General features: G+C 36.8%; 1 protein-coding gene across 4 annotated transcripts in view; it reads right to left on the bottom strand.

Moving 5' to 3' along the window:
• Positions 1 to 993: 993 nt before the first annotated feature.
• DHX29 (DExH-box helicase 29) overlaps positions 994 to 16,642 on the bottom strand; it is a 36,643-nt gene continuing 20,994 nt past the window's right edge. For 2 of the 4 annotated variants that reach the window (XM_081826864.1, XM_081826865.1), the window contains 14 exons: positions 16,290 to 16,427; positions 14,662 to 14,806; positions 14,425 to 14,542; positions 13,530 to 13,614; positions 11,896 to 11,984; positions 10,825 to 10,953; positions 10,654 to 10,729; positions 9,471 to 9,695; positions 8,143 to 8,279; positions 7,618 to 7,711; positions 5,461 to 5,763; positions 4,415 to 4,546; positions 3,332 to 3,428; positions 994 to 1,291 (listed from right to left, as the gene is read on the bottom strand). In XM_081826864.1, coding sequence (XP_081682990.1) covers positions 1,236 to 1,291; positions 3,332 to 3,428; positions 4,415 to 4,546; positions 5,461 to 5,763; positions 7,618 to 7,711; positions 8,143 to 8,279; positions 9,471 to 9,695; positions 10,654 to 10,729; positions 10,825 to 10,953; positions 11,896 to 11,984; positions 13,530 to 13,614; positions 14,425 to 14,542; positions 14,662 to 14,806; positions 16,290 to 16,427 — 1,824 coding nt within the window. In that variant the 3' untranslated portion in view covers positions 994 to 1,235. The remainder of the gene's footprint in view (positions 1,292 to 3,331; positions 3,429 to 4,414; positions 4,547 to 5,460; positions 5,764 to 7,617; positions 7,712 to 8,142; positions 8,280 to 9,470; positions 9,696 to 10,653; positions 10,730 to 10,824; positions 10,954 to 11,895; positions 11,985 to 13,529; positions 13,615 to 14,424; positions 14,543 to 14,661; positions 14,807 to 16,289; positions 16,428 to 16,642) is intronic. The other 2 variants (XM_081826867.1, XM_081826866.1) reach the window with 2 other exon arrangements.

Raw genomic sequence — 16,642 nt, 5'->3', positions numbered from 1 at the left:
AAATCAATACGTAAAAACCATTTGGGCACCAGCCTGCACACACCAGGTGATGGGAAACATTAGTTCTACCGCAGGACTCCACAATTTCCGTCTCCATGTCACAAACTGAACTTCCTCTAGCACCCAAACCACCACTTAGATCTGACAATGTCCAGTTCTATTAATGGCACTCTCTAGTGATTCCAAACTGCAATCATATTTGACTCTTTGCTCTCAATTCAGTTATCACAGTGCAGGCAGAAAGTTAAAATACAGATTGCTACTAAGTATTATTTTTACTTCCACCTGCACATAAAGTGAAAATTACAGCTTCTTTTATTCATTCATCAACAAATACTGAGTACCTATTAAGAGAGTCAAGCAGTTGGATTAGATTCCTACTCTAATCTTTTGTCCTTCAGATACAATTCCTGCCATTTGGTCTACACAGGATTTTTTTTTTTTTTTTAAGATTTTATTTATTTATTTGACAGAGAGAGAGACACAGAGAGAGAGGGAAGACAAGCAGGGGGAGTGGGAGAGGGAGAAGCAGGCTCCCCGCTGAGCAGGAAGTCCGACGTGGGCCTCAATCCCAGGATCCTGGGACCATGACCTGAGCCGAAGGCAAACGGTTCGAGGGCACTGATACCAAAGCTTAGGATTGAGGAAATGATGTAAGCTGTCCATCCCAAGGTTAACAGTAGCATTAGCCATTCCTGCCTATTCTCTAGCACTACATCTTTGTGCACAGTGAACAGGTAGTATCTATTAATACTTACTTAGGTTTTTATTTTGGTTATCAAATAACTGATTTCTGAAGTTGTTCTTTTCAAGGAAATTTAATTACAACTGATTTTGGAGCTCACTTTCTCTTGTGGGTCAAGAAGGCCTAAACTCTCCAGATAAGAAGGACTGGTAGAGCCTAAGGTGTTTACATAGGGAATCAGGACCCTAAGTGACAGATACGATAGACACAGGCCTTGCCCAGAGGCACAAAATGATGTGTGAAGCATCGATGATACCAAAGGATTTATTGTAAATGTAGTGGTAAATACATTGCAAATAATTATCATTAAAAAGGAACTAGAAAATTACACATTAGTTTAAAGTATGTGCTTTTTTTCCACCACCTTTAACTTATGGCTAGTACCAACATTTTAAGTACTGAAATACTTAATGCAATGGTCCATTTTCACATAATTTCATGACCATATCTTCATCGTTATTTTTAAAGCAGTTGACCATGACTTTCAGTTTCAATTATGATTCTCTGTTTTTATCAGTTCTGTAATGATCTGTAGAATCTTGTCATCTGAGTGGAAGGAAAAAAAAAAACACCCATGAAAAAATTCATCACCTGGCTAAATTCCCAATGTATACACATGTGACTAGCAGGCATAGTTGATGAAAAGATTCTTTTAAATTAAAACACAATACTATACCAGCAATATTCACACTAAACCTAGAGATGTCCACAAAATAGAATTTGTTGCCCTACAAGTATTATTATTATAGTTACTTGACACCTACTTTGACAGGAAGCAGGCCAACGCCCAAAGACATGATGTAATGTAACTATTTGTCCTTTTTAAGGAATTAGGTCTTTAAAAAGTCCTTTAAGACCAGGGGTTTCCTAACTTTGTCAGCTGGCTCAGACATACTGAAGGATCTATGACTGTTCCATGGTCTTCAGAATACATCAGGATTTCCACAGTATGGGCAAAGAAGGAGGAACTGATACCAGTTGCTCCATGTTTAGTCCCAAAAGAAACAAAAACTTTTAAGAGGCAAGGACTCTTGGAGAGGTGTCGGTAGGGAAGTGACAGATCTCTACACAACAAAAGTAGCAAACACCAATTAATTTGGCAAACACAGCAACGGAGGCTATAGTGTTTGCTAAGGAGGTTATGGTAACAGATGCTTCTACTTTTAAACGGTTGTTCCCAGATTGTGACTTCCTAAGAACTTCTTAACTACTCTTTAGACAGGTGTAATTATCAGGGCTGCAAGCCTGATATATTAGACACTTCAGCAAGAGAATGCCCTGAGTTTCATTGGTTGCAATGGGAAATTCTGGTAACTGGGCCCATGGCCTGGCACTCAAATTCGTGGGGACTACTTCGACATTAAAAAAAAAAAAGAAAAGAAAAGGTCACTTGCTGCAAGGGAAACAATGACGGGTCTAGAAAGAACCATGATCTTTAAGCTCCCTAAGTCTCAGGGTAGTAGCACTAGATCAGCAACTCCCAACTTGCCTGTGAGAATTAACTGAGATACCTGTTAAATACAATCATATTGAACCCCACTGATCAATTCTTAACATCATTCAAAGTGGGAAAACCAAATTTGAATGCTTCATGATGTGATGCAATGGGAAGAACAGAGCAGCAAGTAGAAAATATCCTTTTCCTAGAAATCCAATTAATCAAAGCTTTAGATACAACTATTGCATATCCTGCAGACAATAAACACATTAAATCAAAGCATGAAGATGTAACCAACCAAATCCTAAATGTGAGAAATTTTACCAGTAAAATAGTCCAATTTAATAAAAATTACTCTATTTAAAAAGGGGGATGGTAGTAGAGGTAAGTGTTATAAATTAAGGGATTAAAAAATAACACACAGGCCTCTCCCATAAAGGAGATTAAATTATGACTGGGGTAGGTCTTTGGACTTCGTATTTTAATACCTGCCAAGATGATTCTGATGATTTGGCAAGTTTGGGTAGGAAACACTGCACTGGACTAACCGAAAACTCAGGTGTTTATTGCAGGTTTCTGTTGAAGGATAATGTACTTTTTTTTTTTTTTTAAAGATTTTATTTATTTATTTGAGAGAGAGAGAGCGAGCGAGCACATGAGAGGGGGAGGGCCAGAGGGAGAAGCAGACTCCCCGCCGAGCAGGGAGCCCGATGCGGGACTCGATCCCAGGACTCCAGGATCATGACCCGAGCCGAAGGCAGTCGCCCAACCGAGCCACCCAGGCGCCCAGGATAATGTACTTTTTAAACACAGACTAGCTCTGCATTTGTGAGAATGGTAGATAAAAACATCTTGGAAACCTCACAGAAAGTCCCTTATAATCAAAATTTACAATGCTCAGTTTTACCATCCTTTTTTTCTGTGAAATGGTCAGAAGTTTAGAAGTGAAACTTAGAAGAGGAAAGAGTAAAAGAATCTTAAGGGTATAATTAGATTGTGAATAATGAAGCAATGTCTAGGAGTTTGATGGAATTCAGCATAAAATAAATTTTATGAAAACAATTTTTAATCACATGGACTTCAGTGTGCTCTAATGTACTCCAATGTTTAAAAATAGATGGTTTTCTACTTACATTATAAATACTTACTTTCAAGGGACCTCTTAGGATTTTCAAGCTTTTTTCTTAAAACAGAATCAATGAGAACTCTAAGCTGCTTGAAAATGACAGCTATTTTTACAGGGGCCTGTTGAGAGGAGATGACAAATTGGCCGAAGTTAATCCCTGTGAGTGTGAATGTGTTTCAGTAAATGAAAGTAAGCATGTATACCTTACCGTCTGCTTAAACACATCTGGACTTGAATATAAAATGTTATTGCAAGAATACAGGGAAATTATTTCCTGTAACTTCTCTTGCAATAATTCTGTGGGAGTGAAGTCTGAAATTTTGGGGAAGGAATTAACAGTTTTATTGACGTGTAATTTACTAACCTTAAAAATTTACTCATTATTAAGTGTACAATTTGATGATTTTTAGTGTATTTATAGAGTTGTGCAACCATGACCATAATCCAGTTACAGACGATTTCTACCACCCTGTCCTCTTGGAGAGAACTGCATATATTTTTAAAGTTGCATTTAAGTTTACTTCTCCAATCTTAGACAAATCATGATGGCATACAGTAACAGAATGTATTAAATTTTTTTAAGCTGGTCACTGTTGAGGGGGCTACAAGGAAGTAAGCTTATTGCTGGTAGCAATGATTGGTCTGGTCATACTCATTAAAAGCTATGAATCTGTGTCTTCTTATAGGTGGCACAAAGTAGAAGGAGCTTAAAAGTCTTGCTTGGCCAGTAACAATTCATTTAAGAAAGTTATTTAATAAGCTCACTGAATCTATAAGTGTCTCATCTATAGAAAGGAAACTACAGAAATTAATCACAAGGTTATCAGGATTAGTAAATTTGGGATAATCCATGTAAACTACTGAGACATAGTTAATTTATGGATGGCAAGTTACTATTACTGATAATGCCATCTGTAATAGCGATATTTGATTTTCATATTTAACAGATTTAAAACAATATAGCCAAGATAAAATAGGGAAGTCTTCCACTTTAAGTGAAATTATAGGAAGAAATTATGCAAACGCCAATAAAATTTTAAAAATCTACCTCAGTGGTACTGCAACTAGAAAATTTTAATGTTATGAGATCAGCTATAGGATGTACCTGAAAAGAGATCCAGCCATCAATAGAAAGAAGACGTTCCCGGTGTTGAACTTCGATATCACCACCAAAAAGTAAAACTGGAAAAGGACTTATTAGGGTAGTCTCCCTCAGATATACTCGGGTATACCTTACCTGCATAGGAATAAAAGAGAAAAAAAAAAACCTCACAGCCTAAAAATGTAAGAAATTCATTTATGTTTCATATAAGCATGTTTCTATAATTTGCTCCTATAAGATTTACATAAGTTTTGTAAAGCTATCTTTACGTTCTCACATGTGCACAATTTGCCAATTTTATAATAATCGCATTCACCATCTGTGCATTTACCTTATTAAAAGGCATTTTAAAACATTAACTGTAAAGGTGAATTGTATACCTTGAACATAAATGAAACTATGAACAAGCAATTTTATAATGCCAGTGCTGTTAATTAGCTCAAAAATGAAACTGTTTCAGTGTCTGGTTTCTAGATCAATGTTCAGCTATGGCCATTAGTCAGTAATGCCTCATGTTTTACATTTAAGTTTTATGACAGGGTAATGATTTTTCGAGCCAGTGCTTCAAATTATGGATCCTTGTTAGTTTATAGCAAGCTACGATTCAAAAGATTTTTTTTTAATTGTAATCTATAAATACTTGCTTTTAAGTTATCTTGGGTTACACTGTGACTCAAACTGTTGCCTGGTCATATAGAGTTTTGTCTAATCCCATATCCCCCTTATTTGGGATGCACATATAACATGTCTTTGCTCTCTGTTGAGGTAGCACCTTTTGGTAAAATCTCAGGGAACTCATACATTATTAAACAATATCTATTTGCTATAATTGTCTTTATTTCAAGTAGGAAAGATGATGGTCAGAGTAGAAACCTTAATATTTTTCTTCCAATAAGGTTTTTTTTTTTTTTTTTTAATGAGAAACTATGTACAAAAATAAACAGCTTAATTTGAGAATCAAATATAATACCTGTTGGGGCATCCTAACTTGTTACAACTGACTTCTAGAATAATGCTCTGAATAGTGGAATTAAGAATGAGCACTTTACCTTCTCCTGGTATAAGAGCCATCCATAAGTTTGCAAATCTCGATTTACCGAGGATGGATGTACTTGTGCTTTGCCTTGGGCTGTCTCCACAATGCAAGCCAATTTTTCTGTAACATCAACTGATTTTGTATAGATTATCTTCCCCACATTGTCATATAGTCCAGCGACCAGTACAGCTTTAAGAAGGGCAATTTCTTGGAAGGAAAGGGTCTGTGAGGCTCTGTTCCCTTCCCAGTCATTAGATGTTGTGGATGATGAAAATCCTGCTGCCTTAACCAACTTGATTAACTCTTGCTTTACGTCCTAGATTGGTTTATGTTAACATAGAGACAAGATCGTAATTGATTAAAATAGAAAAACTGACAACCCTTTAATATATATTGCTGTTTCCTATCAAAATTGATAGGATGCCAAATTATTTAGTTAACTACAGCCCAAATCAAATGAGGGACGAAAAAACGATACTGGTAAATCAAGGATTAAAGAGTTATCTATTTCCACATCTCAAGACTTTACATGTCATAAAACACAATGTCTAAAATGTGAGAGCAATAAAAATGTGCCTGAACACATTTGCATTCAATATATTTATTTTAGTAGTAGCTCTCTCCTCTCCATGAGGACTAATGTTGAGGACAAACAGGAGAGGAATCTTGATCCTGGACTGCAAATACTTTGTTCATTTGCCCCTGAGAATCTCACCTTACTTCTAACAATGACACCTTCACTTAATCTAAAATTGTTGCCTAAAATCTATATTTACCTTTAGTAACTAAGTGCCAATCAGCTTAAATTCTATAGGAAGGATGAGCATTTTTCATAGTAAACAGGATACAGCCGATTAAAAGGTGGTATTTACATTTAGGATTTCCTTTAGGTTTCTGGTTTGGGGCTTAAGGAGACTTTGATTCCAGGTGAGAAGAGGCCAAACGGCTGCTCTAACACCACAGGGTAGGTGCAGGGATGGAAAACCTTGCAGCCCAGGGGAGGTGAAGAAAAGGCTCACAGAAGGAAGGAGGCGGGAGGCAACTGGGCGGTTGGCAGGGAGTGGAGACAGAGGGGAATCCCAGTGAGTTAGCCCAGAGGCAGCTATTTCTTCAATTTATCCCTTTTTCTACTTGTAGAAGGACAAAACTCGTTCTACTGAGAGCTGTCCCTGCTCTTATCCCAGCCGTTATCTTGAATGACAAAAAATAATGGGTTAAGTTTTTATGGGAATAAAATAACCCTTTGAGATATGAGCACAGAATAATTATGTGAGATACATTAAGTTTATTTTCTGAATACTTTTATAGTGTGTCTGAAGTAGAAACTGTTTGCCTTTAGATGGTGTACTAAACACCATTTCCTATGCACCGTGAACATTAAGTATCTGCAGAGGAGCCCTGCTTTTTGCCATCAGTTGTCTGTATATTTTAACTATACTTCTACTCTCTCTCCTCCAAGAACTAATTCTGGTCCTCAACACTATCAAAACCACAGCCTGGTAAAACTGGAAAGTTGAAATAGCGCAGCAGGCATGAGCCCAGAGATTCAGAAGGAGGCACAACATTTGTTAATTCTGAGATAATCTCATAAAATAGAACTGTTAGTAATTGCTGGCTCAGAGAGAGAATGCAGAAAAAGCGAAGGAATGAAGTTTCTCATCTCATCCTCCTTAGAAAAGTCTGTGGGGTTCTCAGTTTTCAAAGAATCATCTATAAAGGGGCACCTGGGTGGCTCAGTCAGCCGAGCGTCCAATTCTTGATTTTTGGCTCAGGTCATATACACCTGGTCACAATCAGCCACAGGGTACCATGCCTTGGATGCCTTTCCATAATTATCATCCTACCTGCAACGAAGTAGCTGGCTAATATTTAGGAAAACAGAAAAGAATTTCACTAAAGGGAATTGGGGCTCTTAGGCAAAATGACTAGATTCCAAGCCTTGGAAGCATTTTATGATTATTACATTATGATTCTTAAATACTATTTTAAATCACAGTGTAATACATAAAAGTTACCTATTACAAGAAACAAAAAATTACAAATTTAATAATTCAGTAAATTAAATCTGTACTATGTGTTAATCACTATCCTAGGCATGCATTTCTTTTTCTAAAATAAGCCTATCAGTCAACCATATGACTCCGAATTAGAAAGCTCTATTAAGACTTACCTCTAGGGTTAACAGTGATGTTCTATTAAGAAAGTTCCTTCGGCAGTATGCTATTTCAGAACGATAGCCGCCTTCTTGCCGTGCTTTCTTCCATCTACATATGTAAAATAAAATGACCAAAGTTCAACATGTTTTCTTTTCAAACTCTCTCTTTCAGAGGTATTAACCAAAGTAAGCTGTAATTAAATTACAATCACTTAAGTGGGGGGGGGGGGTCTTAATTGTAGGAGCTACTAACTGAATATAAGAGTATGAACGGCAATACTCAGATTTTTTGTGTATAAGGGTAAATTATTAACTCTAAATATGAGGTAATATAGGTACAACAATACAAAATACATTATTCTTAAATTTTAGAAAGGATTAAAAAAAAAGGAATCTTTAAGATAATTATACCTTGACAAATGAAGTAACTAAAACGTAAATCTTAGATGTATCTTTTTAATGAAAGTCAAAGATAAACTTTTTTAAAGTAAATAACCTCCGGTCACTGGCTTATTGACAACACCCAGATTTTTTCTTTACCCTAGGTATGCGTTGTAGATTGTCAGGTGGTCTGAATCGGCCATAGCCAAAGCTGATTTTGCAAGATCTGCCTCATCTTTCCGACCAATAGGTGTAGTAAAAGGAGACTTCTCGGTCATCACTGCAGCTAGTGTTGCCTATCCATAAATAACCAAAACATTTATCAGTAAAGAGGTAAACATGGAAGGGTGATTTGTAAAAGAAAGCAAATCATACAACAGTCCCACTTTCAAGTTGCATGTTTCTTCTTTTCCAATACCTTTATTGTGTTCTACGATAGCTAACATTTTCATTTTAATTAGTTACTTTGGGCTTCATTTTGTTTAATTTTAAAAATATATCACTTTTAGACCATATTTATAAGGAAGTCACATCACCAGAATCAGAGATAAAAACCTGAATGGGTGTATAGGGATTCATAGTCTGTCACATAGTTAGAAGCAATCTCAGAATCACAGCTCATATATCTTGACTCTTAACTTACTAAATTTCCATTGCCTGCAATGTTCTTTAAATACTTTTAAAACAATTTGTAATGTATTATAACCCATTTGTTGTTGTTGCAGCTTTTCACATCAATTATCATGACAGAGGTTATTTTTTGGACTCAGCACAATTCTGGTGAGTATTCCTAATACTAGAGAAACAGACTACTAGAGTACGTTACGTTATGCTCTTTCATTCTGTTTTTAAATGGCCTTGATTTGCAGTCCCAGAAAAGGCCACAGCCTGGTAAAACTGGAAAGTTGAAATAGCGCAGCAGGCATATGAGCCCAGAGATTCAGAAAGAGGCACAACATTTGTTAATTCTGAGATAATCTCATAAAATAGAACTGTTAGTAATTGCTGGCTCAGAGAGAGAATGCAGAAAAAGCGAAGGAATGAAGTTTCTCATCTCATCCTCCTTAGAAAAGTCTGTGGGGTTCTCAGTTTTCAAAGAATCATCTATAAAGGGCACCTGGATGGCTCAGTCAGCCGAGCGTCCAATTCTTGATTTTTGGCTCAGGTCATGATCTCAGGGTCGTGAGCTCGAGCTCTGGCTGGGCTCTGTGCTAGGCATGAAGCTGCTTAAGACTCTCTCTCTTTCTCCTCCCCTCCCCCACAGCTCGCTTGCTCTGCACCCCCCCAAAATCTATAAATATTTCAAGTGGGATTTTTGATAGCAAAAGTCTATACAAGCCAAACCCATTTACAAAATAGTACCTACAGCATACTTAAGGGATGAATGTATATTATCTTGTATATAAATGTAAAAAGTTAAAAATTATTTCCAAACTTAGCCAAAACGATAGTTAAAGTGAAGAAGCAAGAGCAGCCATTTATCTTACCACTGGGTCAAGGCACCCAAATATGGCACCAAAAATAAGCATCTTGCCAATCTTGACATTCACAGGCAGAGCTGCAAGGTGTTGGCCCAGTGGAGTCAGTGTAGGCTCATTTAGTTCACATGCTCCAATTTTTCGGAGTAAATTCATTGCATTGCTGATTACTTGAAGCTGAGGAGGATCTAAGGCTTTGGAGAGGAAATCTTCAGGAGAACCAAGATTGCATTTCTGCACATTAAAATAGAGTGATAAATCAGTATGCTATTAGAAAGAATTAACCAAAGAGATGGTCAAATTGGAAATAAATTCTGAGCAAAGAGACATAAATATCTCAGTAAGGCTATCCTGTTCTTTTTCTTATAATTGGGAGTGAGACACTGTGTGTGTGGGGGGGGAGGGGGGGGATGGCTGGCATGAGGAAGAGATCTTCTAGTCCACATTTTTAGTTTCTTCATTCCTGATTTTTGTAAAGTCAAAATCTAAGAACTGAAGGGTAATATCGATCTTTCAGACCAGGAGGCCCTTGGTCTCTGTCAGGGTTTCTCAATCTCAGCACTGTTGTTATTTTGGGCCAGATAATTCTTTAAGAGACTGCTGTGCAATATGCAGTGTTTAGCAGTAGTCCCTGGCCTCTACCCACTAGATGCCCATGTAGTATGGCCTCCTTCTCCCCCCAGTTCTGAAAAGCAAAAATGTTTGAAGACATTGCCAACTGTCCCTTGGTGAGCAATATCGCCCCCAGTTGAGAGCTAGTTTTAGTCTATTAAGGATGAGTGCCTGTGGTAGAATTTAAGCACAGTGGGTTTACTTATAAAAAGATGGGGGACAGGGTGCCTGGGTGGCTCAGTCGGTTAAGCGTCTGCCTTCAGCTCAGGTCATAATCCCAGGATTCTGGGATCGAGCCCCATGCTGGGCTCCCTGCTCAGCCCGGAGCCTACTTCTACCTCTGCCTCTGCCTCTGCCTCTGCCGCTTCCCCCTGTGTGTGCTCTCTCTCGTACACACTCTTTCTCTCAAATAATAAATCTTAAAAAAAAAAAGATGGGGAGGGGGTATTTATTAACGAGTAAATAAAATACTTGAAAATCTAGAGAAACGTAGGGTAAGAGAAGTCTTCATGTTTTGTTTTTTCTTTTTAAGAAAGGGGTAAAGAATGAAAAAGTAGCATCTGAATTCCTTCGGCATTACCATAATATGAAGACATAATTCCTCCAAAGGCACACGCAAGATTTCAGGGACAGAATAGTCCATAAAGCCTTCAAATCTGAAGAATAAAATAGTGTTAAACACGTGACCTCTCATCAGAAGCGCCACACTACAAGGACAGACGTGCTTCCGACTTCCAGTGCTGTGTCATACCTTTCTCTGGTGTACATCCTGAAGCAGAAGCCGTCTCGGACCCTCCCCGCTCTCCCCTGGCGCTGCAGAGCACTTGCTTTACTGACAGACGTCTCAACCAAAGAACTCATCTGACTGCTTTCATGGTACCTGAAGAAAAGTTTTAGGAGAGAATATTTAGAGAAAGGACTTAAATCAAAATCTGAAAAAAAGCTGGAAATAGGTGACTCTTAAAATTACATTGAAGACAGGCTAAAAAAAGTCCATCATAATTGTGGGCCATTTTCCAAGTCATGTTTCATGTTTAAATAATTCAGCAAACTTTGCAAACTAAATCTCATACTACCCAGTTAAAAGCTTCAGATACCTCTCCAAGGGAAAAACCTATTTAACTTAACCTTTCCCAAATTAATGGGACCATGGAAGATGTTTTATTTTAAAGGAAGGCCTATGAATTATGCAATAAGACTTCTTTGAAAGAGTTTGAGAAATGCTTCTCAGTAGTCATATGCATTGCCAAATATTGCTGAAGTTTCCTAATAGAGGGAGAGTGTACATGGATTACAATAGACTAGCAAGGTCATCTTCCCTGTTTTTGCAATATAAGCATTAAAACATTTATAAAGTAGTAATCTTTTTATGAAGATTCAGGTAAGGTTACCTAGTAAGTGCCAATTACCATATCATGTACTTTCAATTATGAAAAATATTTATGCTCCCCATTTACATATGAGGGGACTGATGATTATACTTACTGTATTATTACTTGCTCAAGATTACAGATGAGAGATTTAAATCCAACTCTGATTCCAAAATCCATACGCTCTGTTATAATCTCATAAGTAATGTTTTTGTAAAGATATTTTACAAACAAATTTACAAAAAATTACATTCTGAAAATTTTCTCAGAGTTTTCTACAAGTAGCAGTATGGGAAAACTCAAGACATGAAACTTGACATTTACTCTTGGACATGTTAAAGTTTCTCTGAGGCTTTTTGCTTCGGGTAGAATTAGGACATCTGGGATTTTCCCTATATGATTCTGTGATTTCTCCCAAGAATGTAAGAGCACCAAACCCTTTTCAAACTTACTTATTTTCTTTTGTCCTTCCAGTGTCAATTACAAATACAACATCTGGAATAGTGATACCTGTCTCTGCAATATTTGTTGCTAAAACAATCTGAAAATAAAAGCCAAAAGATTTAGATAACAACTTTCAGCAGTGTGCAATCATTTAACCTATACTGTTTGACCTAATGAATTTTAAAAAGTGAATTTCAAAATTATTTACTAAAATTCACCATCAACTTGCTATTACTATGTAATTTTAGTTCTTTACAATTAGTTTTCACAGCTTAGCTTGCTAATTAAAGTTACAGATTTTTATTCCAACAAAAATACCGTTCCCCTAATTCTAGTCAGTCATCTTAAAAATGAACTGGGAAATTGGGTCCAGAGTAGAGACAGCTCAGCACAACCATTCACAATTATTGGGACAAAAACAGTGTATCAGTAAGAAGTTGCTGTCCTGGCTCTACCATTTACTAGCTTTGTGACCTCAGCTAAGTTATTTTACCTCGGGTGACTTCAGATACTTCTACTATAGTTTAGGAGATAGAAATAGATGATTTCTTAGATCCATTTCTAGTTCTAAAATTCTTAATGGTGATGGCTGAATACCGCAGTCTTTGCATTTTTTCTCTTGAGTCCTTGGAGGTAAAACATTTAGGAAATTTTCCATCAAATACTCACTTTCGTACCGTTCTATCTCAACTCTGTAATTCAATAGTGAATGCTTGTTTTTCCTATTCATTTGACCTAGGAAATAATCTGGGTTCTAATACTTAGATGGAACCTAGGTGCTTATTCTATCTCAGTAACATTTAAATTAAAAAAAAATTTTTTGAGGGCTGCCTGGGTGGCTCAGTTGTCTGCCTTCAGCTCAGGTCGTAATCCCAGAGTCCTGGGATCGAGTCCCGAATCGGGCTCCTTGCTCAGCAGGGAGTCTGCTTCTCCCACTTCCTGCCGCTCTCCCTGCTTGTGCTTGCTTGCTCTCTGAAAAATAACTAAATAAATTGAAAAAAAAATTTTTTTAAGAGGTAGAACTCTTTTCTTTAAACCAAATCTTAGAGGGAAGCCCAAATGTTACAGATCAGAGCAGCCTCAGAACCCAGGCTCTTTCTGGGAGCTCTTAGATTCCCCACAGTTCTTACACTGTGCTCTTTTATCCCCTCCTAAATCTGAGAAACTCTCTGTCAAGTATTTCTTCACATTTAGAATCCTGAACAGAGGAGACATGAAAATACCAAGACTGTTTCCTAACCTAATGATCTATATGTTACAAAAATAATCATGGATGAATAGCCTGGAGAACAACAAAGAATCCTCACAGGATTCAAATAGCTCCTGACATCTAATATCCTTCATGAAAAAGATGGGAAAAATAGTGATTTTTCTTTTCACAAGCAAAATCCATGCCATAATATTTTTCGTCACTCCCCTAAAAGCCCTGGCCCCTTAATAATGCATAATATAAATATTCAAATACTTCAATTTCAATACTGGGTTCACTTCTGATTATGTTAAGCTAGAGAGCATCTGGAGTCTGCCATGCACTGTAAGGCACTTAAAAACATTTTAATAACTGTGATGTTACAGAGTCCTAACATTTTCACAAAATATTCTCAGAAAAGATCACACATAAATTTGCTGCACTGAATTTTACCTTCCTGACTCCAGGAGGAGGAACTGTGAATGCTGCAGCTTGATCTTGAGTTGAAAGAATAGAATGCAGAGCTATCACTTTATATCTGAAAGTTAAAATCATAATTCTTAGCAAGAGTTTCTCTTTAGAAGACACTGCAAAGAATAACAAAATTTATTTGCAAATAGCAATTTAATTTTTTATTATGAAAAATTTCAAACACACAAAAGTTCTGAGAATGATACAATGAAACCACATATAGTCATCAAAGAGAAAATACTTCATATGAATTTATATGGAATATAGGGTTTAGAGAATTTAAAAATATGCTTGGATATGATAACCATGACAGCAGTAATGAACCATATCAGGAAAGATACACTAAACAGCTGATTCCATATGTCTGGATGATAAACTGAACCTGTAGGGGTTTTGCGCTGTCCAGGTGGTTGGGGAGGGGAGTCACCATCTTATTCTCAAACACAGGAATCCCTCTGCTTACTCATATTAAGAAAATAGAGGGCTCCTGGGTGGCTCAGTTGGTTAAGCGACTGCCTTCGGCTCAGGTCATGGTCCCGGAGTCCTGGGATCGAGTCCCACATCAGGCTCCCAGCTCAGCGGGGAGCCTGCTTCTCCCTCTGACCCTCTCCCCTCTCATGCTGTTTCTCTCTCTCTCTCACTCTCAAATAAATAAATAAATAAAATCTTTAAAAAAAAAAAAAAAAGAAAATAGAACAAAAGCTGAAATAATACCTAAAATTTTTAGTACATTAAGTGCTATAATAGAAATGTTAAAAAGCTTCACTTCGGATAATTTTAATTAAAGGTAAAAAGACTGAAAATTCTGATCAAGAGTTTTAATAAAACATTTTTCTATTTTAAAACTACTTGGAATATAATGAAGATTTGTAGTTACCGTTCAGAAAAAAATCTTCTGTCAGTTGATAGGAGATCATATAACTGTTGAATATGTGCAAGTCCTGGTAAAAATATCAACACTGCTCCTTCAATATTTCTGAACTGGGGACTTCTGTCTGAAATTCAACATAAGAAGAAAGGTAAGGGGTAACATGTAACATGTTAATAAAACATCTTCAGTTAGCAGAAAAGTTTTATCAAAACAAATGGAGTCAAATTAGAAAAAGATACATACCTAAATATATAAGAAGTTCCAAAATGAGATCAAGGTTGATTTTATGAGGATTCATGTAGAGAATAGCATGCTGAGTGCGGTTGCTATACTTTTGGTAAAATGGATTTAAATCAGCACTTGATCCAGTATGAACTGGTATATATTCCTACAAGAAACACAACCAGAAAAAGATGAACAAAAATATTAACTATTTTTATAAGACAAAGAAGGAAAAAAGTATTTGCATTCATTCAAAACTGTATTTCTCATTGTCATTATTTTGTTAAAATATGGTAAGGGTAGTTTTTTACAGTGGAAAAAGTATAAAATCTGAGGTCTTGCGTATTTCATTTCATTCAGCTTCCTTAAGTATAGCAAAACTTTTAATCTTGTCCTGTACATACTAAATTAAAGAAGAGCTAAGAAAAACAGAACACTGTATGCACTGTTCTGTGGCAACTAAGAAGCAGGCCAGGAGAGGTTAGAGTAACTTTTTTGGGAGAGGGGGTCGGGAGGGGCAGAGGGAGAGGGAGAATCTTATGTAGGCTCCATGCCCAGCACAGAGCCAGATGCGGGGCTCTATCTCATGACCCTGAGCCCAAACTAAGAGTCACATGTTTAACTGAGTCACCCAGGTATCCCCATAGTAACTTCAGTAAGTAGTTTATATCTGCTCATTCCTACTAGATTCTACTTTGGTTGCTGAATTCCAATTATCTCTTTTGAAATACCTTTAATTTTCTGAAGTACTTCTTTAGTTTCTAATTTCTATCTCCAGAATTTTAGGGAAAGATTTTACTTTATGCTTTCTTGATTTATCTGCTTAACTAGAAGATAAAGTAACTTCGTGTTTCCATCAGATTGGATATAAGCATGAAATATCACGGATACAATAAAAATACTGGATATAGTACTACTGGTTAAAGTGTAGGATAATTTAGCTTTTATGACAGTTCTAAAAATAAACATGTCATTGAAACTAACTCTAGGAAGAACTGTGCTTGCTCCAGGATAGCTTCAGCTATATAGCCAAGCTATATAGCCATACCAGGACAGAGACTGCTGAGAAAAAAATGGCAAGGATCTATCTAGGTTTTGGGCCTGCCCCATCCTCAACACCTAAGGTGTTCAGATAAAGTAAAGAAAATAATTACAAATTTACTCCTAAATAATTAATCATTGCTATGAAACAATAAGGGTTGCCTCTTATTTATATGGTCCTTGATTTTTTTTATGTCTGTATAGTGTAAAAAGATAAAATATCATAAACCGAAGATTAAAGAAATGACCTTTAAAATTTGCTCAAAATTTGGGGCGCCTGGGTGGCTCAGTCGTTAAGCGTCTGCCTTCGGCTCAGGTCATGATCCCAGAGTCCTGGGATCAAGCCCCACATCGGGCTCCCTGCTCGGCCGGGAGCCTGCTTCTCCCTCACCCACTCCCCCTGCTTGTTTCCTCTCTGTCTCTCTCTCTCTGTCAAATAAATAAATAAATAAAATCTTAAAAAAAATAAAATTTGCTCAATCCTCTCTCTCCCTTTTCTACCAAATTATACTCTAATTCACTGTGCCAGCCATATGATTCAAACCTCTCACAGAAGGTTATGCCCTGGATATCACTATCAGATGTCTTTGAAAATGTTTTCTTTTTACCTGATACTTTATTCCCCCTGCTTTGCTTGTAACATTAATGGTAATTTCTTCTTCTTCCTCCAGAAATTTCTGACAGTATTCGGAGTCTTTCTCCAGTACAAAGCCTGTTTCTTCTATTATATCTTCAAGATGAAAAACCTACATAGATTAAGGCATATAAATGGTGAACTCAAATTCTTTTCAGTAAATGTTTTAAAAAGAATGAGGGGATCGTTATCTTTTGAATGTTACCAAATGTTAATTTAGACTATTACAAGAAAAGCTTCTTTCTACATTATTTGGGAATGGAAAACTTGGCTGACAGAGATGAGTTTGTCCCTACAGTCTCAGGACAAATTACATTATGGTGTCTA

This window comes from Leptonychotes weddellii, chromosome 7, assembly GCF_054177405.1.
Source record: "Leptonychotes weddellii isolate Sample4059 chromosome 7, ASM5417740v2, whole genome shotgun sequence".
NCBI lineage: Eukaryota > Metazoa > Chordata > Mammalia > Carnivora > Phocidae > Leptonychotes > Leptonychotes weddellii.
This window is presented reverse-complemented; position numbering and strand designations above follow the sequence as displayed.